Genomic DNA, 24,534 nt, shown 5'->3' on the forward strand with positions numbered 1-24,534 from the left:
AATAATTTTAGAAATATCTATAAACATTGTTCAGTTTGTTTGCCTCAGAAGTTGTACATGTGGTCATTTATAGTCAACCTAAGAACTAGGTGTAGAATGTGTAGGAATGCTTTTTCTTTATCAAGGGTATCTGAGGTCAATCAGGAGGAAAAACTCACAAATGGTATTTTACTCTAAGTATTAATTAATGTAAACCATCTTTCAGAAAATTACTTGAGTTATGAACATTTAGAAGTATTTATTTTTTTGTCATTGAGTAACTGATTTAGTCCTAATACAATACGCTGTGTGTCAGCTTCCAATTCACCAAGCAATTTGGAAAAGTCTTTTCCCCAGAATTCACCCACATAGGATATTGTTCTTTTTATTAAATTAAAAAGATTATTTTATTAAAGGGGTTTTATAATTAACCTTTTAAAAAAATTTTAGCTGAAAGGTATTATTGCAAATTACCATGTGCTGTTGGTGCTAAATATCTGTTTTGATCACAAATCTTTTTCAGGTGTATTTTGAGAGCTACAGTCATGGTCGTGGCAGCCAGGAGAATGCACTCCTCAGCTCTCCAGCAGGAAGGAACATAAGGGACTGAAGGCCCTCCAGCCTCTGCACTCTGGTCATCCCCACATTAATGCACAGGCTCTGCCTCATGCTGCTGCCAACCAGGGACTGAGCATGGCAGAGAGTTGACTCCTTCACTTTGGCTTGAAGACTACCTGACGGTCTTGCCAGACTCCTTTAGGATTGCGTTATAGTCTCTAAGTCACTTTCACCCAACCTTCCTTCTTTCATTTACCTGGGGTCATGCCTGCATCAGGGGCTGGTTGCCTCCCAGCCTCCCACCAACCCCAGCTCCCACCCTGCTTTTCCTCACCAGCACTGCCCCTAGTAAGTCTGTTCTATAGCTGATCCCTTCTTGGTCTTGGAGTCTGCTTCTTGGAGGACCCAGACTAACACAAGTGGACCAGGAGTGAGATCTGAGAAAACAGGTTAATAGGAGATTAGGAGCTGGTTCATCTCCCTCCCAAAGGATGAAGAGGATGACATCCTGGCCGGTGAGTGGTGTACATATAGGCCTTGGCACAAGGTTATGGCTCAGTTACTAGATATTTCACAGATGGTGTGCAGAAAAGAGTTACCAAAGCAGGCCTGAACCTGTTATCCTTAGAAAGGCCTGCTTCTGAGGTTCACCTGTGGCTACTGTCCAGCAGTTTGGATTTCACGGGTGTCCCCCCCATTCCCTAATTGATAAGAGTGGTTTACTGTGCCTGAAATGTTTGTACAGACAATAGGGTTTATGTTGAACACCTGCTTTCCTTCTGGGAATCATGAATTTGGTACATGCTAGGCAAAGAGTGCCTACTTAACTGGGCACAATAAAAACCCTGGACTCCTATGCCCAGGCTCAGGCCAGCTTCCTGGTGAACAGTACTTTATACATATTATTATACATCATTGCTGGAGGAATTAAGCTCATCCTATGTGACTCCATTGGGAAAAGACTCTTGGAGCTCGTGCTCATTTCATCGGGACTTTGTTCATGTGCCTTTTCCCTTTGCTGATCTTGCTTGGTGTTCTTTCTCTGTAGTAAATCACAGTTGTGAGTACAGGTCTATGGTTAGTCCTGTGGGCCCTTCTAGCAAGTCGCTCAACCTGGGGGTGGTCTTAGAGACCCCAGAAACAGGTGGTAACTTAGGCAAATATCCCCATGGAGAGGAATTCTCTAGAAGTTCAATGAGGCAGGTGTTTGATAAATACAGAAAGGACAGTGTCTACAGAAACAATTGGCTGGTTACTGCTTGGTTGTATTGATGACCTATAGAAGGATAATGAGAGACTGAGGGATGTTATCAAGCTGTTAATACTGAAATGTGAGAGCTAAAGGACCTCTGAGGAGCTCATAAGGAGGCCTTTTCTCCTGCAATGGAAGGATTGAAACAGCCAAGATTCAGGCTGAGCATCTAATTGTTACAGTCACAAAGCTTCAGAGACTTGACTTAAATGTTCAGCCACATTATATTTTGTGAAATTCAAGGTTTTGGTAGGGAAAACCTAGAACCTTGAAACATGCCATGGGGACACCTGGATGGATGCCCCTGAAGATGTTGACTCTGCAGTCCCTACTGCATCCTATAGTCTTGCAGAAGCAGCCCAGCCTTCCCTAATAAGTCACCTCTGCTTATGCTGGAAGATGCTGCAGAGGCTGATATCCACCCCTCCTCCTCCCACCCTTTTCCCCCTCTCCCCCGCAGCCCAAGACAGTAACCGCCCCTCTCCTCTTTCTTTGCTCCTAGGTGTTAAATCCTAGCAAATCCTGGCTGCAGATGTGCTGGGCCTGGTAAGGGAGAAGAAAGACCACACATCAAAAAAGGTAAGATTTGGCTAGCATATCCTGGCAGAAGCCAAGGAAGTGCTACTGGGATTAGATTTTTGACAGTGCTTGATAAAGAGCTAAACTCTCCAGTTGAAAGAAAGGATTCAAATTGGAAAAAAAGCCAGCAAAAAGTTCTTTATGAGGAACATACCTAAGGATACAGAAAGTTTGAAAGTGAAAAGATGAAGATACACTAGGCATATATTCTCCAAAGGCAAGCTGAGATAGTTAATATTCATATCAGAGAGAATAGACTTCAAGGGAAAGAAAAGCATTATCAGGCATGGAGAAAACTACTTATATATATATATATATATTTTTTTTTTAATTAAAGTATAGTAGGTTTACAATATTGTTTTAGTTTCAGATGTACAACAAGTGATTCAGTTATATTTTTTCTTCAGATTATTTCCTATTACAGGTTGTTACAAGATATTGAATATAGTTCCCTCTGCTATACAATAAATCCTTGTTGTTTATCTGTTTTATGTATAGTAACTTGTATCTGTTAATTCCATACTTCTAATTTATCCCTCCCCCCTCCTTTCCCCTTTGATTACCATAAGTTTGTTTTCTATGTCTTTGAGTCTGTTTCTGTTTTGTAGATAGATTCATTTGTATTATTTTTTAGATTTCATATTTAAGTGGTATCATATAATATTTATCTTTCTATGTCTGACTTCCCTTAATATAATATTCCCTAGGTTGTTTCATGTTGTTGCAAATAGCAATATTTCATTCTTTTTTATGGCTGGGTAGTATTCCATTGTAGACATATACCACATCTTCTTAAACCAGTCGTCTGTTGATGGGCCTTGGGTTGTTTCCATGTCTTGGCTATTGTAAATAATGCCGCTATGAACATTGGGGTGCATGTATCTTTTCAGATTAGAGTTTTCATCTTTTTTGGATACATGCCCAGGAGTGGGATTGCTGGATCATATGGTAGCTCTACTTTTAGTTTTTTAAGGAACCTCCATACAGTTTTCCATAGTGGCTGCACCAATTTACATTTCTACCAAGAGTGTAGGAGGGTTTCCTTTTCTCCACGCCCTCCAGCATTTATCATTTGTACACTTTTTGATGACATCCATTCCGACTGGTGTGAAGTGATACCTCATTGTGGTTTTAATTTGCATTTCTCTAATAATTAGCAAAGTTGAGCATCTTTTCCTCTGCCTGTTGGCCATCTGAATGTCTTCTTTGGGGAACTGTCTGTATCTTCTTTGGAGCAATGTCTACTTACTTCTGTGCATTTTTTGATTGGGTTGTTCGTTCTTTTGATATTGAGTTGTATGAGCTGTTTGTATATATTTTGGATACTAATGTCAGTCATATTGTTTGCAAATATTATCTCCCATTCCATATGTTGTCTTTTTCTTTTGTTAGTGGTTTCTTTTGTTACTGTGCAAAAGCTTTTAAGTTTGATTAGGTCCAATTTGTTTATTTTTGCTTTTATTTCTTTTGCCTTGGGAAACTGATCTAAGAAAATACAGCTACGATTTATGTCTGAGAATGTTTTGTCTGTATTCTCTTCTAGGAGTTTTATGGTGTCATGATACACCATTTTGAGTTTAGTTTTGCATGTGGTGTGATGAGAGGTTCTAATTTCACTGATTTACATGTAGCTATCCAGCTTTCCTAGCACCACTTGTTGAAGAGACTGTCTTTTCTTCATTGTATATTCTTGCCTCCTTTGTCATAGATCAATTGACCATAGGTGTGTGGGTTTATTTCTGGGCTCTGCGTTCTTTGCCATTGATCTATATGTCTGTTTTTGTACCAACACCACGCTGTTTTGATTACTGTACCTTTGTAGTATTGTCTGAAGTCTGGAATGATTATGCCTCCAGCTTTGTTCTTTTTCCCCACAGTTGTTTTGACATTTCTGGGTCTTTTGTGGTTCCGTATAAATTTTAGTATTATTTATTCCAGTTCTTTGAGAAATGTCATGGGTATTTTGATGGAGATTGCATTAAATCTGTAGATTGACTCCCTCTTGCAAGAGCACCAGAATCACAACTAACTGCTGAACAATCATCGTCAGGAAGACACTGGAAGTCAGCAAGGATACCCCACATCCAAAGACAAAGGAAAGGCCACAATGAGACAGTAGGAGGGGCGCAATCACAATAAAATCAAATCCCATGACTCACAAACTGGAGAACAATTATACCACAGAGGTCCACCCACTGGAGTAAGGTTCTGAGCCCCATGTCAGGCTTCCCAACCTGGGTGTCTGACAATGGGAGGAGGAATTTCCAGAGAATCAGACTTTGAAGGCACACGGAATTTGATTGCAGGACTTTGACACGACTGGGAGAAACAGAGACTCCACTCTTGAAGGGCACACACAGGGTAGTGTGCACATCGGGACCAAGGGGGAAGGAGCACTGACCCCATAGGAGACTGAGCCAGGCCTGCCTGTTGGTGTTGGAGGGTCTCTTGCAGAGGCCGGGGGCAGCTCTGGCTCACTGCGAGGACAAGGACACTGGCAGCAGAAGTTCTGGGAAGTACTCGTTGGCGTGAGCCCTCCTGGAGTCGGCCAAACAACGAACAGGGAGGGAACGCAGCCCCACCCATCAGCATACAAGCATATTAAAGTTTTACTGAGATCTGCCCAGCAGAGCAACACCCAGGTCTACCCACCATGAGTCCCTCCCATCAGGAAGCTGGCACAAGCCTCTTAGATAGCCTCATCCACCAGAGGGCAGACAGCAGAAGCAAGAAGAACTACAGTCCTGCAGCCTGTGGAACGAAAACCACATTCACAGAAAGACAGACAAAATGAAAAGGCAGAGGACTACGTACCAGATGAAGGAACAAGATTAAAACCTCAGAAAAACAACTAAATGGAGATAGGCAACCTCCCAGAAAAATAATTCAGAATAATGATAGTGAAGATGATCCAAGACCAAAGAAAAAGAAAGGAGGCAAAGATCGAGAAGATGCAAGAAATGTTTAACAAAGACCTAGAAGAATTAAAGAACAAACAAACAGAGATGAACAGTACAATAACTGAAATGAAAACTGTACTAGAAGGAATCAATAGCAGAATAACTGAGGCAGAAGAACGGATAAGTGACCTGGAAGACAGATTGGTGAAATTCACTGCCACGGGATGAAATAAAGAAAAAAGAATGAAAAGAAATGAAGACAGCATAAGAGACCTCTGGGACAACATTAAACATACCAAGGTTCGCATTATAGGGGTCCCAGAAGGAGAAGAGAGAGAGAAAGACCTGAGAAAATATTGGAAGAGATTATAGTCGAAATCTTCCCTAACATGGGAGAGGAAGTAGCCACCCAAGTCCAGGAAGCACAGAGAGTCCAAGGCACGATAAACCCAAAGAGAAACACACCAAGACACATAGTAATCAAATTGACAAAAATTAAAGACAAAGACAAATTATTGAAAGCAGCGAGGGAAAAACGACAAATAACATACAAGGGAACTCCCATAACGTTAACAGCTGATTTCTCAGCAGAAACTCTACAAGCCAGAAGTGAGTGGCATGATATATTTAAAGTGATAAAAGGAAAGAAACTACAACCAAGATTACTCTACCCGGCAAGGATCTCATTCAGACTCAGTGGAGAAATCAAAAGCTTTACTGACAAGCAAAAGCTAAGAGAATTCAGCACCACCAAACCAGCTCTACAACAAATGCTAAAGGAACTTCTCTAAGTGGGAAACACAAGAGAAGAAAAGGACCTACGAAAACAAACCCAAAACAATTCAGAAAATAGTAATAGGAACATACATATTGATAATTACCTTAAATGTGAATGGACTAAATGCTCCAACCAAAAGACACAGGCTCACTGAATGGATACAAAAACAAGACCCATATATATGCTGTCTACAAGAGACCCACTTCAGACCTAGGGACACATACAGACTGTAAGTGAGGGGATGGAAAAAGATATTCCATGCAAATGGAAATCAAAAGAAAGCTGAGTAGCACTACTCATATCAGATAAAATAGACTTTAAAGTAAAGAATGTTACAAGAAACAAGGAAAGACACTACATGATGATCAAGGGACCAATCCAAGAAGGAGATATAACAATTATATATGCACCCAACATAGGAGCACCTAAGGCAAATGCTAACAGCTATAAAAGAGGAAATTGGCCGTAACACAATAATAGTGGGGGACTTTAACACCTCACTTACATCAATGGACAGATCATCCAGACAGAAAATTAATAAGGAAACACAAGCTTTAAATGACACAATAGACCAGATCGATTTAATTGATATTTATAGGACATTCTATCTGAAAATAGCAGATTACACTTTCTCTCAAGTGCACTGGAACATTCTCCAGGATAGATCACATCTTGGGTCACAAATCAAGCCTTGGTAAATTTAAGGAAATTGAAATCATATTAAGCGTGTTTTCCAACCAAACACTATAAGATTAGAAATAAATTATGGGGAAAGAACACAAACACATGCAGGCGAAACAATACATTACTAAATAACCAAGAGATCACTGAAGAAATCAAAGAGGAAATCACAAAATACCTAGAGACAAATGACAACGAAAACACGACAATCCAAAACCTATGGGGTGCAGCAATAGCAGTTCTAAGAGAGAAGTTTATAGCAATACAATGCTACCTCAAGAAACAAGAAAAATCTCAAATAAACAATCTAACCTTACACCTAAAGGAACTAGATAAAGAAGAACAAACAAAACTGAAAGTTAGTAGAAGGAAAGAAATAAAAGAGCAGAAATAAACGAAATAGAAACAAATAAAACGATAGCAAAGATCAATAAGACTAAAAGTTGGTTCTTTGAGAAGATAAACAAAATTGATAAACCTTTAGCCAGACTCGTCAAGAAAAAGAGGGAGAGGACTCAAATCAATAAAATTAAAGATGAAAAAGGAGAAGTTACAGTGGACACCACAGAAATACAGAGCATCACAAGACTACAAGCAACTGTATGCCAATAAAATGGACAACCTGGAAGAAAGGGACAAATTTTAGAAAGGTATAACCTTCCAAGACTGAACCACAAAGAAATAGAAAATATGAACAGACCCATCATCACAAGTAATGAAATTGAAACTGTGATTAAAAATCTTCCAACAAACAAAAGTCTAGGACCAGATGGCTTCACAGGTAAATTCTATCAAACATTTAGAGAAGAGCTAACACCCATCCTTCTCAAACTCTTCCCAAAAATGGCAAGGGAAGGAACACTAGGAAAAAATCGGAGCTAGAGGAATCAGGCTCCCTGACTTCAGACTAATACTACAAAGCTACAGTAATCAAAACTGTATGGTACTGGCACAAAAACAGAACTATAGATCAGTGGAACAGGATAGAAAGCCCAGAGGTAAAGCCACACATCTATGGTCAACTAATGACAAAGGAAGGATATACAATGGAGCAAAGACAGTCTCTTCAATAAGTGGTGCTGGGAAAACTGAACAGCTACATGTAAAAGAATGAAATTAGAACACTCCCTAACATCATACAGAAAAATAAACTCAAAATGGATTAAAGACCTAAATGTAAGACCAGACACTATAAAACTGTTAGTGGAAAACGTAGGAGGAACACTCTTTGACATAAATCACAGCAAGATCTTTTTTAACCAACCTCCTAGCGTAATGGAAATAAAAACAAAAATAAACAAATGGGACCTAATGAAACTTAAAAGCTTTTGCCCAGCAAAGGAAACTATAAACAAGACAAAAAGACAACCCTCAGAATGGGAGAAAATATTTGCAAGCGAATCAGTAAAGGAGTAATCTCCAAAATATTAAAACAGCTCATGCAGCTCAATATTAAAAAAAACAAAGAACCCAATCAAAAACTGGGCAGAAGACCTAAATAGACATTTCTCCATAGAAGACATACAAATGGCCAAGGTGCACATGAAAAGCTGCTCAACATCACTAATTATTAGAGAAATGCAAATCAAAACTTCAATGAGGTATCACTTTACACCGGTTAGAATAGTCATCATCAGAAAATCTACAAGCAACAAATGCTGCAGAGGGTGTGGAGAAAAGGGAGCCCTCTTGCACTGTTGGTGGGAATGTAAATTGATACAGCCACTATGGAGAAGAGTATGGAGGTTCCTTAAGAAACTAAAAATAGAATTACCATATGATCCAGCAATCCCACTACTGGGCATATACACAGAGAAAACCATAATTCAAGAAGACACATGCACCCCATTGTTCATTGCAGCACTGTAGCCAGGTCCTGGAAGCATCCTAAATGCCCATCGACAGACAAATGGATAGAGAAGATGTGGTACATATATACAATGGAATATTACTCAGCCATAAAAAGAAATGATATTGGGTCATTTGTAGAGACATGGATGGACCTAGATAGAGCCTGTCATACAGAGTGAAGTCAGTCAGAAAGAGATAAAGAAATATCGTATGTTAACGCATATATGTGGAATCTAGAAAAATGGTACAGATGAACTGGTTTGCAGGGCAGAAATAGAGACACAGATGTAGAGAACAAACATATGGACATCAAGGGGGGAGAGCAGTGGGCGGGTGGGGATGATGGTGTGATGAATTGGGCAATTGGGATTGACATGTATACACTGATGTGTATAAAATTGATGACTAATAAGAACCTGCTGTATAAAAAAATAAATCTGTAGATTGCTTTGGATAGTATAGCCATCTTAGCAATATTAATTATTCCAATCAAGGGCATGGGATATCTTCCCATTTCTTTGAATCATCTTCAATTTCCTTTATCAATGTTTTATAGTTTTCTGCTTATAGGTCTTTCACCTGCTTGGTTAAATTTATTCCTAGGTTTTGGGTTTTTGGGGTTTTTTGATGTGATTTTAAATGGGATTTTTTATTTTACTTCCTCTTTCTGATATTTCATTGTTAGTGTAAAGAAATACAACATTTCTGTATATTAATTTTGTATCCTGCTACCTTCACATTCCAATGTGAAAATAATGCTAATCTTGTATATGCCAATTTTAACTAGCCTCAAAAGTTATAAAGTAAAAATAGAACCATAAAAAAATTATAAAAGTCCCTCACAATAGTAGAGATTGCAAGAAAACTTTCAAAGAAACTAGGAGAGAAGGAAGATTTAAACAGCAAAAGTAACAAGATTGTTTTAAAGTTCAAGTTAGAGAGGGTATTTGGTTATAAATGAAAGCTCTAGCCTTTGATAGGCTAGGGATGATAGATGAATGGACTATAAGAAGGAAAATTAGATACACAAAACATAAAACAGACAACTAAAACTTAGACGCTATGCTTTGGAAAGGTAAAATTTGCAATTTGCTAAAATGCCAGCAGGGGGCAGAAGATTCCAAATGTGATATTTTACTGCCACCTATTGTTAAGAGCTGGAAGGCTTTATAAAGATTATCAAAAAAATACTGTTTATTATGAGGATGAACAAACTGAGGACTAGGAAAGATATTACTTTCCAGGGTCACACACCTAGTAAGTGTCAGAGGCAGAACTCAAATCCATCTCTTGGTTCATCTTTAATAGGCCATATTCAAAGAGGGAAAAAGGAAATACAGATGAAATTGTTGGTTTTTCAGTCTTGCTCTCCCAATAATTATTTTTAGTTTTCTTAAATAATGCAAGGTTTGATGAAGCCTAGGATTGATTCTGTTTTGATTTTTTTTTTAATTAATGAATTTATTTATTTTTTGGCTGCGTTGGGTCTTCATTGCTGCACGTGGGCTTTCTCTAGTTGTGGCCAGCAGGGGCTACTCTTTGTTGTGGTGCACGGGCTTTTCATTGTGGTGGCTTCTCTTGTTGTGGAGCATGGGCTCTAGGCACGCAGGCTTCAGTAGTTGTGGCATGTGGGCTCAGTAGTTGTGGCTATCGGCTCTAGAGCGCAGGCTCAGTAGTTGTGGCACACGGGCTTAGTTGCTCCGCAGTATGTGGGATCTTCCTGGACCAGGGCTGGAACCCGTGTCCACTGCATTGGCAGGTGGATTCTTAACCACTTCACCACCAGGGAAGTCCAACTGTTTTGATTTTTAAAAATCATGGTTGAGCTGGATCTGGATTTCAGTAGAAATAGTTTCTTTGTAGTTGAGTGACTGTTAGAATGCAAGAACTTCTCAAGTTACAAGTAGAGTCCTCCATCCTTGAGACTATAACATTCCCCTTCCCCCCACACACAAATGTGTGTGTGTGTGTGTGTGCGCGCGCATGTGCAGGCGCGTGCCTGCCTACGGTCCCCAGTTCTTTAGTAAGCAATGTTTGTGACATTCAGCGAAGTGTCATTGTCACTAGGTGCCTTCCTATTGTCATCCTCACCATTATTAAGGGCATTTTTACCTCTGCCTATGGCTATAACAGGTGGATTATCAGCTTCTGAAAGTGGGAAAATAGTAGAATTAAAAAAAAAATTAAAAACTGATTTTCCAGGGGAAAAAGACAAACTGTTGGCTATACCAGTCATAAAAAGGAGAGTACTAAAGGCAAATGCACAAAATAGGAAATACGGGAGAAATAGCCATAAAAGCAGAGGGAACTAAAAGGATAACGAAAGACTGTTTTGTTCAATTCCATATGAATAAATTTGAAAACTTTTCTAAGAGAATACAATTTACCCAAACTGAAGTTTTAAAATCTAAACAGATTTCTCTAGGAAAAAAATTGTCAGATTGTTGCCAACCCTGACAAATTACTCCAATATATAGTTTCACAGGGCAATACAACTAAACCTTTAAAGGGCAGATAATTCTAATGCCTAGCAAGCGAAGAACATAGGAAGAGGAGAAAACTTCTAAATTGTTTTTGTCAAGCAAAAACCTGATGAGGATTGGCACAAATGAAAATTGAAAGGGTATCTTGAAAAAGAATATTAATGGAAAAATTCTAAATAAAATGTTATCACTGTGAATTCAGCAGCACTTTAATAGACTCTTACACCATAACCAAATGTTTAACGTTAGGGCATCTATTGGTATAATTAATCATTTGTCTGGGTCTAGAGAGGGATCCTAGGGAAGAAAATTATTTGCTTCTAATTCCATAGATGCTGAAAAGGCATTGGTCAAATTCAATACCCATTCTTGGTGAGGGGAGAAAAGGGACATAATCTAATAACATATAGCCCAACATAATCTATGCCCCAAAGCCAGCATCATGTTTAGTAGGGAGATACTAGAAGCATTTAACATGGCACTGGAGGAATTAAATGTACATGTAAGTATTTTAAAGGAGGTTGCATCAGCACTGTTTGCAGACATCATGATCACATTCCCAAAAGACTAAATCAACTAAAAACTACAAGAAATAAGGGATTTAGTAAAGGAGCAGTGTGTAAACAAATCAATCAGGACAAAAAATTAATTACATATTCAAATATATATGTCTGTAACTGCTAATACCAACATAGTGCGTATCATGGGTCAGGCACTGTTCTAAAGGTTTTACATGTATTAACTCCTGCAGTGTTCACCATAACCCCATGAGGTATATAATATTATGATCTTCATTTAGAAATAAGGAAATGGAGTCATAGAGAGGTAAAATAACATTTTCTTGGTCACACAACTAGAGCAGATTTTGAACCCAGGCAGGCTAGTCCCAGAATTCATGCTTTTTTCCACTAGGGCCATAGTGGTTCTTGATATATAAAAGGAGGGGTGTGGGATCATTTACAATGACAACAAAGAACACCTAAGCATAAATTAAACCAAAAATGTGTATTAGTAATATGAAGACCATTTAAAATGCCCTGAAAGGATGCAAAAGAAGGCTTGAACAAATGGAAAGGGTTATTATAGAAAATAAAAATTCCATTAGAAAAAAGAATGGGAGATAAAGTATATGAAAATTCTAGGCTTAGATCGCTCTTGGAAGAAAGAGGACAGGTAATTAGAAGGACTTGGGATATTAAGGGAGAGTTCTTTACGTTTGTGAGATTTGAACAAGTTTATAGGTCGAGAGGAAGATACCAGTTCAGAGGGAGAAGTTGAAAATAAGGGAAATGGAAATAATTGGAGGGAAATCAGAGGTGAGGAGAGGCAGTGGGTGAAGTTTTCAAACACCTTTTCCATCGACACAGGAGGGAAGGATTGGAGTAGATACAGCTTTTTGTGGGAAGAGGGATGGACAGGTAGTTGTAGGATCTGATTTTAATGACTTTCCTAGGTGAAGGAGGTGGCAAGATCTCAGAGTAAAGGGAAACTGTGCAGAGTGGCATTGCTTTGGAATAGCTGCTGAGAGAGATGGAAAAAGAAGTGGATCCAAGGTAAGTGAAAGGGTTGAGGAGTAACGAGCCCCCAGGTAAATTGGAAACTGGGAGTTGGTAAGAGCCCCTGTGTGAATAGTTACACAGTGTTTTTCTGCTGCAGTGATGCAGATGTGAAGATGGTTTCCTGAAGGGCACTTACATTGTCGGGGCCTCAGGTTTGGCAGTCCAGGAGAGACTATAGAGTGAAAATGCTCAGACAAAACAGTTCAAGTGATGGATGGGGAAGAAGAGGCAACTGAAAAAGCTTAGCAGCCAGAGGAAAATGACGGGATCTAGGCATTAAAGAAATTAAATTAAATCTCTTAATGAGATCAATGAATAAGTAGTATAAAAGGTGAGGAATCAGAAGAATTGGAGGTTTGGAGCAGAGACAGAATTATTAAGATTTCAGAGCTGGAGTTCTTGCTGATAACAAGTGTGGACGTGTGTGGAGGTGGTTTAAGTGAACTGCAGGTTTCTAGAGTAAATGTCAAAAAATCATACAGGTGACCATGTTGGACACTGAACTGTTCAATATGATTAACAGAGGAAAAATGGAGAAGAATTGAGCTAGGTGACAGTCCTCAGTCAATGGGGAAAATGGCTTGGAAGATATTAGGGGACACACGGAGAAGAAAAGGTGGTAGAGCTAGCCGGCACAAGTATCATAAAGGCAGAGAGTTTTGCATGGGCCTGAAAGAGAGAGCGGATGGGGAAGTGGGAATCAGGAGGAAGGTGTGCATTGTGGGATAGTTGAAGAGAAAAGGCAGCCTCCACTTGAAAAGGGCTAAAAGAAATGGTGTTGGAAGACAATTTAGACTTCAGATTGGGCAGAAAGAAAAGGAGGCAGTATTTATTGATCACCTGTTTATGCAAAACACTGATATAATTAGTCTTCACAACAGCCCCCCCTTTTTTTTTTTTTTTTTTTTTTTTTTGCGGTACATGGCCTCTCACTGCTGTGGCCTCTCCCGTTGCGGAGCACAGGCTCCGGACACGCAGGCTCAGCGGCCATGGCTCACGGGGCCAGCCGCTCCGTGGCATGTGGGATCCTCCGGGACCGGGGCATGAACCTGTGTCCCCTGCATCTGCAGGCGGACTCTCAACCACTGTGCCACCAGGGAAGCCCCCACAACAGCCCTTTTATAATCCTTTCCACTTTAGGGATTAAGAAGTGGGTTTAGAAGTCACCAGTGTTAAAAGATACACTGAGGTTGGGCTTCCCTGGTGGCGCAGTGGTTGAGAGTCTGCCAGCTAATGCAGGGAACACGGGTTCGAGCCCTGGTCTGGGAGGATCCCACATGCCGTGGAGCAACTGAGCCCGTGAGCCACAGCTGCTGAGCCTATGCGTCCGGAGCCTGTGCTCTGCAACCAGAGGCCGCGATGGTGAGTGGCCCCCGCTTGCCACAACTAGAGAAAGCTCTCGCACAGAAACGAAGACCCAACACAGCAAAAATAAATAAATAAATTACTAAAACTCCTAACCCCAACATCTTTTTAAAAAAAAAAAAAAAAATTACAAAACCCCCAACCCCAAAAACTTTTTAAAAAAAAAAAAAAAAGATACACTGAGGCATATTAAAATTTTTAAGAGTTTATTTGAGCATTTATGGATTCTAATTGGGTAAAGACAAGCTGGAAGTAGTTAGGAGCACTTTACCAAAGGAGCCAGAAGAAAGACTTATTAGAGAAAGTATGGAAAGTATGGAAGCAAAGAAAGGAAATTATTTGATTGGCTAGAGCATAAAGACTAGTTCGCTATTTGTGATTGGTTGTCCTTAGCTTTCCATTTCGTAACCTTGAGTTATTTACAGGCTTAGATTTTGGTTTGCTTACCTAGGCTGCCATGGCATTAGAGCCACATCAGTCTCATGTCCTCCTTGTTTAACTAATTTAACACCAGTATAATGTGCCTGAAGTCATGTATTTAAAAAGATTAAATCCCAGGTTAAACCTGAGTTCTATATGGTTCTAAAGCCTGTGATATTTGCAATAAATATGATATCTTCTGTCTGTTGGGGAGGTATCATTCCAAGATGGCAGACTAGATAAGAAAAACTGTCTATGAATTCCTGGGTAAAATAAAATCAGAATTCTTTAAAAGGCCCAGCTAATCTTAAGAAATAAAGGGAAATACCCAGGTATCAGAATCAAAGAAGAAACTGACAAGTAGAGTGACAAGCACTGACTGGAGCTGAGGCTCTGGGCATCCTGGGGTTGGGGAGGGTTTCATTTCCTTAGATGCTGGGTATTTAACCTCCAGGAAGGGATAGGAAACAAGATTTGGGGTTAGGCGTGGCAGGAACAGTGAAAGAGTGAACCTAAAAAAATCTGCCCAATAAGAGAACAAAGGATGAATGAATGACCCTGGGTGACAAGGGCAGTCTCCCCTGAGGAATTAAAACCAGGGGGCTGTGCTGCACACAGGCTTGGGTCTAAACTTTCAGTATAGTCTAGGAACCACCAATCCAAAAGTTAAAATACAAACCGGTGCAGGATGGGTGATACTCCTGGTATTAGGGTTGCCAGATTTGGCAAATAAAAGTTAAAGGACATGAATACTTTTTTAGTATAAATCTGTTCCATTGCACAGAACATACTTGAACTAAAGAATTATTTGTTTTTTATCTGAAATTCAAACTTAACTGGGTATCCTGTATTTTATCTGGCAGACCTGCCTGGTGTACCTGACAGATACAAATTCGAAACCCCTCAGAAAGGACATTGTCATGAAGTTTTCACAAGGAGGAAAAAGCCCTGCTGAGGGATGGCTCACAATCAAAAGTCTGAGACCACACAAAGACACAAACCATCACAAACAAGAGTCAGTAGAAACAACAAACAGGACAGAGCCTCAAGAACTTCTGCTTGTTCATTCACTGAGCAAATACTTCTTGAACACCGTCCTAAGTGCTGGGAGTATGCAGGGAACAAAACAGACAAAAGTCATTCCCCTCATGGGATACGGTCTAGTGGGAGAGTCAGATAATAAGCAAGAAAACAAAACTGTGCCAGATTAGCGACACACATTAAGGAGAAAAGTAAAGTAGGAAAGGAGATAGAAAGTGTGTTAGAGGAGAAATGTGCAGTTTCCTGCCAGGGAGAGGAAGGAAGAGGCTGTGGAGGTTTCAGTGGAGTACAGACTTGACAGAGGTAAAAGAACAAGCCGTGCAGCCATCCAGGGGAAGAGCTTCCCAGGAAGAGAACAGCAAGTGCACGTGTAGGTGACAGCCAGAGGGCCCATGTGGCTGGCATGGGGTAAACAAGGTGGGAGAAGTGGGAGATGAGGTCAGAGAGGTGACAGCACGATGGGGGGTGCAGATCACAGATTTGTCCTGTCCAACACAGTAGCCACACGTGGCCATCTACATTTAAATAAATGAAAATTCAACAATTAAAAATGTATTCCTCAGTCACTCCAGCCACATTTCAAGTGCTCCATAGACACAGGTGGCTGGTGGCTACCCTACTGAGCAGGTCAGGGAGTATTTCCATTCTTGCAAAAGTTTTACTGGACAGTGTTGACAGAGCCTTATCACTGCACAGACTTTAGCTTTTACTCTAAATGAGATGAAGATAACAGAAAAATCAAAGAGAATGTAAAATTAGTAGGTTTCAAATGATTAAAAGAAGGAATCAAAGCCAAAGAAAATACCAAGACAGTGTAGAAAAGGGAAGACTTGAAAAAGAATCAGCAGACCGTCCAGAAATTTTTTTATAATTGACATTACAACCTCAATGATTAAACAGCCGATTAGATAGCAGAACTGAGAATTAGTAAACTGGAGTGTAATATGTAATCTTACACAGTGCTTCATGTGGGCCAGATGGTGCTCTGAAAGCTTCATTTAATCTTCATAACAGCCATAGGTAGGGGGAGAGTATTTTTTTCCCCCCAGGTAACAAGCAAGGAAACAGGTGCAGAGAAGTTCTGGTGCCTTGTCCACCATGCACTCAACAACTGTGCCATGTTGTCTTTCAGGAATTCACCTAGAACGCAGCACAGAACGATAATGAGATGGAAAGTAAGAGGGATGAGAGACATGGGGGATAGAATGAGAAGGTCCAATGAGCATCCAACAGGAATTCCAGGACTGAATAAAGAAAACAGCAAAGAGGCAAGTAGTATTGGAAAAAAGGGGCTGAGACTTTTCAGTTGATAAAGATGAATCCTAAGATTCTAGAAGCACAAGTCCCAAGTGAATACAAATGAATTTATAGCCCAACACAAAGTGGTAAAATTGCAGAATACCGAAAAGCAGAGTGAGAAATCTTTAAAGCCTCTAGGGGAATTTATTCCCAGAATAGGGAGAGGCTGGGCGAGAGACCCATAGTGGGAGATGAGAGATGTGTAGCGGGCCGTGAACACAGCAGTGTGGCTTTGAGAGGGGCACTGGGTGACTGGATGGGCTGTGTTTTGGGGAGGGACTGCTAGCTGGACTGTATTCAACCCTAGCTTCTCATTAGTGGGACTCAGCTCCTCCCCATTCCTGGCAAGAGCCTAGGCATGTGCTCTCTCTTAACTCAAGTAAGTACAGGATGAGCACTGCTCTCAGAACCTTAATAAATATTTGGTGCATGAATGAATGGAAGAGAAGCATTTTGAGAATAGTGAGGCCAAGCTGGTGGCTATACTTGGATTGCTGAACTGATGTATGTATTTATGAAAGGCCTTGTGGTGATGTTTTTATGAAAGGCTATTCATGGTGTCTATAGTTGTGCATATAATATAAATTTGATTTTAGTTTCTGCTAAGAATCTAAAGCAGTGTAAGATAAACACAGAAAAATCTCTAGCATCCTTTCCAGAGGTTTTCTAGGCTGATTATAAATATTGGTGCAAGTGTAAATCATAGTAGGAGAACCCAGAGCACAGTTTCAGCAGCCTCTGTGGACAGCATAGTCTTGTCTGTCAGAGCAGATGTATTTCCACCACAATTGTAAAAAGTGACAGAATACAATCTTTGCCTCCCAATAGGATTTGATAACAGAAAAAAACCAGACAATTGCCTTATCTTATGTGCTAATGTTGCAAAACAGTGGAAAAGAAAAACAGTATTTTCCTGCTCTTATCCTCTAGTTTAGGCTTGGCTGTGTTGGGTGTATCAGACAGACTTTTCCACTGCCCATGCTAGGCTACACAGTAGGCCATTCTGAGGAAGCGGTGTTCCAAAACAAAGTCCTGTTCTCCCACTTTCTGTCATGATTAGATCATGTATACAGGGAAGACATGTGATAGATGGACACAGCCCCACTATAAAGAAGTCTGTTTTTATGGACTAATATTTTAATGTTAAAAATATATACAGCCCAAATGTTGTCACAATTAATTCTTATCTGTAAGCCTTGGAGGAAGGCACATTCACATCCTTGTTACACATGAGGAAACTGAGGCTTAGGGTTATGTAATGACCAACTGAATACACAAATGGATCATGGCCATACCATAAGTAAAAACGGAACTCTGGCTGGCAGTGTACAGCAGTAAGCGTGGGAAACCAACTCATCATCCATAGTCACCAGCCCAGAACCCGGTGGCCTGCTGTAAGTCAGACTTGTAGGAAGTCTACAAGTTGTAGACTGGATTGTTACTTTTTGTAACAATCCAGGAAGCCAAACTAAAATGCATGAAACAATCGACCCCAAATCGCTAAGATTTTATTAATAACTGACAGCTTCCATAATTTCTGTCCCCAGTTCCAACTTAGGACCAACCAGAGGAAGCCAGATGTGCTCCTTCCACTGCACCACTTGCACTTTTATGGAGGCTGAGCCTCAAGTGCCTTCAGTAGCCCAGCAAGCAGGACACCAGTGAGAGATTGGGGTATGTACGTTGGTTTGGCATAGTTTATTGCAATTAGTATTCGTAGAAAACCATGTAAACTCACAAGGTTAATGGTTTAACCTCCACAGTAACCACAGATAGTCTGCTGTGACCTTCCAGCACCTCAGTATTCTAAAATCTATGTTTCACAGAAAGTCAGTCATGCAAATAGGATTATAATACATTTTTAGGGAAAGGATCTTTTTGGTCCACATTTTCTATTAAAACAAACAAACATACACTTCCCTCTTTGGCAAAAGAGGTTAAATCCCCCCACCGTGAACTCACAAAGCAAACTCAGGTAAAAACCACTGAACATGAGGTACAGCTGAAGTCTGGGCTAATCTGGAATTACAGACACATACTCGAGGGGAAATTTTTTCTTACAAAATTAGTTCAGTTTCCAACCATCTCAGTAGAAAAGCTCTATGTAGATTTGGCCTCAGTCACTTTTGTAAGAACACGTCAAGTAACTTTTCTGTGTTTCAGAGTACAATGTGCTATTTCTGAAGCAAGTCATGAAAAGTGTGGGTGTCTGACCTCAGCAATATTTTTAATCTGAGGTACAAAAGCATCTGACACAGTAATTTACAGCGTAATTGCTGTGCCACCTTCATTCAGTTTGTTGAGAGAGCAGTTTTGGTTGCCGTTAAGTCTCAGCATTTGGCTTTGCAGACAGTTTGAAAAGGCAGACTTGCATGTGAAAGCAAGTATCTGCCAGACCTGAGGTGAGCGAGAAGCAGTGTGAAGGCCAGCTGCTCAGGAGCCTGCTAGCACAGGCTGCTGGCAGCGAGGCCTCTGCAGGCTCCAGAGACCTGCACCTTGCACACCTTCACAGGCGCTGAGCATCCCCACCTGAAGTGGAGTCTAAGGAACTGGCAGCTGCTGAGGTGGTGTATTTTGGTTGTTTGTTCTTTTTAATTTACAGTCATAATTGCAAACAAACAACCACCCTGGTGTGCTTTTCTTGCTTCAAGTAATTTCATTCCTTCCAAGAGAAGAATGTTAACAATGCTTTTAGTTCTCGATATCAAAGGAAAGGAAATGAGCCATAATAACAAGATTAAGTTTAAACAGACCTGCTGCTAACACACTATCAGATAAAATATCTTTAAAAAGTGAACATACTATTATATACGTTTTTGCAACAGCTGCATTCTCCTACATAACCTCCATGTAGAACCAAAATCTGCGCAACAAACTTAAGTTACTTTAATTCTTGTTAAATACAATTCTGTACAGATTGCACATTTTACACCGAAGCAGCTCGATATCACAGTTAGAGAAATGAAAAATGCCATCTGAAAACTTTCATTTTTCTAGCCCCACAAAACCCAACAGACGCTCGCCCTAAGGGTCAGGGCAAAACCAGCTGCACAATTCTGTAAACAGGGGCTTGGGGGTGGAGTCAGGCAGCATGTGAGTGTTGCTGTTTTGGAATGGGGCTTTTGGCTGGGTTAGAGTCTTTGTAAGGTTTGGTGTGCTTTCCCTTCAGGCCTTGGAGAAAATAGCTGCCTACATGCAGTCTGACCGAAGCCGCAGCTGAGCCGCCGCCGCCCTTGGGCTTGTCGTAGCCCGGGTCCGCGGGCGCGGGGCTCGGCGGCAGCTGGTAGCCGGCGGCCGGGGAGAAGGCACCGGAAGAGAGGGAGTGTTTGTGCGCCGGCCCAGGCCCCGGCACGCGGTAGCCGCTCCGGGCCGAGAAGGTGTGAGCCCGGGCCAGGTGCCGCTCCACGATGGGCGTGGCGTACTCGGGCTCGGGGTTGGTCAGGGGCAGGGCGTACTCGTGGCGGCCGGCCGGGAGGGGGCAGTCGTAGTGGCCGCTAGCCTCGGCGTCCGGCGCCGACCGGCTTTCCAGAGGGAGTGCTCTGCTGAGGGCCTGCCCTGTACCGGGCAGGAAGAGGAAGAGAAAGATTAAGATGTAAAAGGCACAGACGCCACACTTAGGGGTTTACATAACTACACAGGTGCTTTAGGAAGCCTCAAGCCTCCGAGGAACCTAGCGAGGCGGAGCTAACCTCTAACCACACCTAGGGGTAGGAGGGAACAACTTCACGGGGAGCTCTTAGGCTGACTCCTGAAAGGCCACATTTTGGAGGTGGAGGTAACACTGTCAGGAAAGGGAAAAGTGATTGGACAACCTGTTAAACAACCATGAACATAGAGTGTGATGTGGCCAGAGCATGAGGGACATGGAGGAATTTAATAGAATATGAAGACCAAAGTAATAGGTTTGGGGCTAATGATAAGGATAAAGCTCAAAGCTTTATTGAGTCCTTACTTGGTGCCAGGCACTATTCTATGACATTAAGATGTCAATTAGTTAAATCCTCCAGAAAAAAGTACTATGAGGTAGGGACCATTATTCCCTTTTACAAATGGAAAACTGAAGCAGAGAGAGGTTAATTTTTCCAAGAGTACACAGGTAGCAGCCAGTGGGGCAAGAATTTGAACACGTGTCCCAAGTGCGAGCTGTTATCCATGTGCTATATCATGGAGGGCACTGAGTGCCTTGCTAGGAAGTTTGGTTTAACGCTGTAGAAGCCTACAAAGATTCTAAATTTAGAGACTGGCAGAAGAGGTAACCGTGGAGGGAGACTGAAGAGGGAAAGATTAAAAAAACCAAAAAGCAAAAAGCAGAGAAATGAGAAATATGTCATAAATTAGGGGACTGGCAGCAGCTCTGGAAAGGCCACACTTTGGGGACAGGTATCAGAGGAATTTGTCACCAATGATGTAGGGAGGTTATGACCAAAGAGGACACCTCCCAGATATTAAGCCCTGAAAACTGGGATGCCCATTCAGAAGCCACTTAGAAAAGGAATGCACAGAGCACATAGGTTAAGGGTTAGGAACAATGGGTTCAATTTTGGATCCCCTGAGGACGTGGTGACACTTGCAGGAGATGATGTCCAGCAGGCAAGAATTACTGACTTACTGGGGACCGGGAGGGAAGTCTGGATGTGAGCTGCAGAGCAGATAAAAGGGAAAGGAATGGCTCTGCCGGGAGCTCTGGAGTGTAGTGGGTGAGACTGCAGATGAGTGGAGGGAAGAGTGGGGCCTTGCATGTTTCAGGTGCCCAGAAGGACCACACAGCGAGGAAGGAGAAGAGGCTGGACCAGAAGCTGAAGGAGAATGAAAGGAGAGGGGCTCTCCACTCTCCTCGCCTCACCCCCAAGGCAGAGCTTGAACTGTCTGAGGAAAGGAACAAGAAGATGGATTCTGATTGGAGAATTACTCCCTTTGCCCCTGAAGCAGGTCAAGCAGCCTTTCCATTGGTACCTTTCTGACTTTCATATATAACAGTAGCCCTGGGGCATGGCCTAAAAGCCCACATTTCTAGCAAGCTCCCAGATGGTGCTGCCGGTCCTCAGAACACACTCTGAGTAGCAAAAAGCTAGAGCAGTGCTACTCACAGTGGTCTGTGGATGCCTACCTGTCTGAGAACTGTTTGTGACAGATCTGTAAAGAGACAAGTGCACAAATGGATAGAAAGTGTTCAGATCTTGCAGCAATTTGAGAGTGATTTTATGTCCCTTGAATCTAATTAGAAAATTAGAGCTTTGTATTTTATGTCTTTTTAAACATTTCATTTACTAATTTATACTGTATTTTACAAAAATTTTAGTCCTTGATGGATTAAAGAAATAAAAGGCAAAAACTGGATCCTTCCTCACAAATCGTTTGAGAAGATTGACTCTCAACAATGGCTTGTCAGGGACCTTGAGGCCATTCTAACAGATTCCTTCATCTCCTACCTCCAATTTGTCAAGGGCAGGAGCTATGCTCAATTCATCTTTCTAGTTCCTTTTTCCTAGTGCCTTAATCAAAACCTTAGTAACAAAAACAGATTAGTTAAGGGCTTCCAGATTTCATTGGTACTTCAGGACCATTGCTCTGGGTGTCATTAGAGGCCCTGCAGGTGTAAGAGCCTTGGCTGAATGAGGCTTTTGCGAAATATTTCACTGTCACTTTGTAACTCTGTGCAGAGCAGAGAGAAAACGTCACACATTACTGATTTACTAGACCCCATCTAAACAAAAGATTTTGGTCTTATTTCTCTTCCTGGTCTCCCCTCTCCCATAAGCAGCACCTCCTGGCTAACAGCATGGTCACGGAGACTTGGTACCGACCTGCCATATCACTTGTGATGAGATCCAACTTTTGTGTCATCTCCTTTCCATTATCGTAGCTGATGGTAAACTCAGCTGACTGATGCCTGGCGAAGGGATATTTGATCTGCTTCCAACAGTCTGGAATAAAGATAACATGAAACAAACTAACTTCTCAGAAGTGTAACGCATTTACTCCACCACAGGTTCCAGGTTAAGTCAGAGGTCAGGCTGCCCTTTGCCAGCTGACTGTGACAGGTGCACAGCCACAGCTCTCCAGGTGTGTGTGGTGGACACAGCATGATGAGGTCACAACAAGAGCACACACCATCCCAACCATGCTTTCTACTCTGCAGGTAAAATGTATTTGTGTACCCATCAGGGCCCAGATTATCCCTAGGTTAGACCACCTGGGCATGGTTTCCCCTAATCTGCACTGACATGGTGTTTGTGACCGTGAGGGGTCAATGCAGCTGGCTGTTTAGAGCCTAGGGAGGTGGAGTCCCAGGTGGTCCTTGAGATTCTCAGGGGGGTCCTGCCCTGCTGCCCTCTCTTTCGACTGCAGCTGACTCATTGCTTGGCATCCTGTGTCCTAAGGATTTTCTGAAACCCGCCCTGCCTAGTCCTTCCCCAGAGTGAAAAACACAATGAAGGCCTGAAGATGCTGGGAGTGCCGGGCAATGTCCAGTTCACAGATGGGGATTTTATAACTTCTCCTTGGTGACAGGCAGCGTGGTGATGTAAATTCCAGTTGCCAAAAAGAAATAATTAATTAATTTTGATAAATGATGGGATGATGTTGAACAAAAGTAAAAATAAACTGGCTATGAAGATTCTGGATTAAGAGACAGGATACAGTATATTCCTTCCTGGTAGATTTGTTAACTTAAAGCTATTAGATCTTATTTCTTAAACCATATAAGTGTGGGTTTTAATCAGGATCTGCTGATTAAAAGCACCTAATCATGCTTTTAATCAGCAGATTCTGTCCCTTCCTCAAGGATAGAATAAAACTGTAGATAGTTTTTTCAACCAACCTGTTTTCTGAGCCTTAGCTGATCCATAAGGATTTCCTTTCTTCTTCCTCCTATCAAGACAAAAAATCCCACTGAAAAGATTTCTAAATGATATGTACTGTTCATAAAATAATACATGATATTTTCTACCTCTATCCAACTTGTTTTTAAAATAGAAGTTCACATTTTATCTTGGGAGAAGTAATGCTGCTTTCTACACATGAACATACGAAGAGTAACTTCTGTGACTGTTTACATAATTAGAGAAAAAAAATTTTTTAATGTGAAGTCACATACTTTCTAAGGACTACAAAGATCCCCACTCCAGCAACCAGCAGGACGAGGAGCACCAGTGGAGTAACAATAGTTATGACGTTTAACCCTAAGAAGGGGAAAAGACATCATATTACAGCAGAAATGAACAGCAACCAAATTTCGCGATCTAAAACTGAATACTGATTTGAAAGGTCCTCAGTGGTTTAACATGTGGGGGACAAGAATACATGCTAGGCATTTACTGATACTGGAAAGCAAAAAGAGGATTCAGGGCTCCCCTGGTGGTGCAGTGGTTGAGAGTCCGCCTGCCAATGCAGGGGACACGGGTTTGTGCCCCGGCCCAGGAAGATCCGACATGCCGCAGAGCGGCTGGGCCTGTGAGCCATGGCCGCTGAGCCTACGTGTCCGGAGCCTGTGCTCCGCAACGGGAGAGGCCACAACAGTGAGAGGCCCGCGTACCGCAAAGGAAAAAAAAGTATAGAAAGGTATGGAATGGAATGTCTCCCTTCCACCTCTATTCTTCCTCTATGTGAAATTATGTTTCTTGACATTTTTCCAGATATACTGGGATGAATATATATATATAGATAGATAGATAGATGCTGTATCACCCCCCCTTTTACACACATGGTCGAGTGCTATGTAAACTGTTCTGTACCATGCTTATTTTTTTTTTTTTTTTTTTTTGGGGACGCGGGCCCCTCACCTTTTTGG

The 24,534-nt window shown here is 41.4% G+C and overlaps 2 protein-coding genes and 1 long non-coding RNA gene across 3 annotated transcripts in view; 1 reads left to right on the forward strand and 2 right to left on the reverse strand.

Annotated features, from left to right (window-relative positions):
* The first annotated feature begins 473 nt into the window (after positions 1–473).
* LOC112407410 (uncharacterized) lies at positions 474–16,708 on the forward strand. Its single transcript, XR_003004740.1, has 4 exons — positions 474–1,052; positions 2,292–2,368; positions 12,515–12,614; positions 15,269–16,708. It is a non-coding gene; the product is annotated as an uncharacterized LOC112407410 (long non-coding RNA).
* A 3,119-nt stretch (positions 16,709–19,827) lies between these two features.
* Positions 19,828–22,309, reverse strand: LOC112407420 (discoidin, CUB and LCCL domain-containing protein 1-like). Its single transcript, XM_024756701.1, has 3 exons — positions 22,299–22,309; positions 21,853–21,878; positions 19,828–20,300 (listed from the first exon to the last, which is right to left on the reverse strand). The coding sequence occupies exons 1-3, from the start codon at positions 22,307–22,309 to the stop codon at positions 19,828–19,830; spliced, it is 510 nt and encodes a 169-aa protein (XP_024612469.1).
* LOC112407409 (discoidin, CUB and LCCL domain-containing protein 1-like) overlaps positions 20,285–24,534 on the reverse strand; it is a 65,398-nt gene continuing 61,148 nt past the window's right edge. The window contains exons 12-14 of the mRNA XM_024756685.1: positions 23,842–23,926; positions 23,566–23,615; positions 20,285–22,669 (exon numbers count right to left, since the gene is read on the reverse strand). Of these exons, the coding sequence (XP_024612453.1) occupies positions 22,470–22,669; positions 23,566–23,615; positions 23,842–23,926 (335 nt within the window). The 3' untranslated portion in view covers positions 20,285–22,469. The remainder of the gene's footprint in view (positions 22,670–23,565; positions 23,616–23,841; positions 23,927–24,534) is intronic.

Source organism: Neophocaena asiaeorientalis, unplaced genomic scaffold, assembly GCF_003031525.2.
Source record: "Neophocaena asiaeorientalis asiaeorientalis breed wild unplaced genomic scaffold, Neophocaena_asiaeorientalis_V1.1 scaffold125, whole genome shotgun sequence".
Taxonomy (NCBI): Eukaryota; Metazoa; Chordata; class Mammalia; order Artiodactyla; family Phocoenidae; genus Neophocaena; species Neophocaena asiaeorientalis.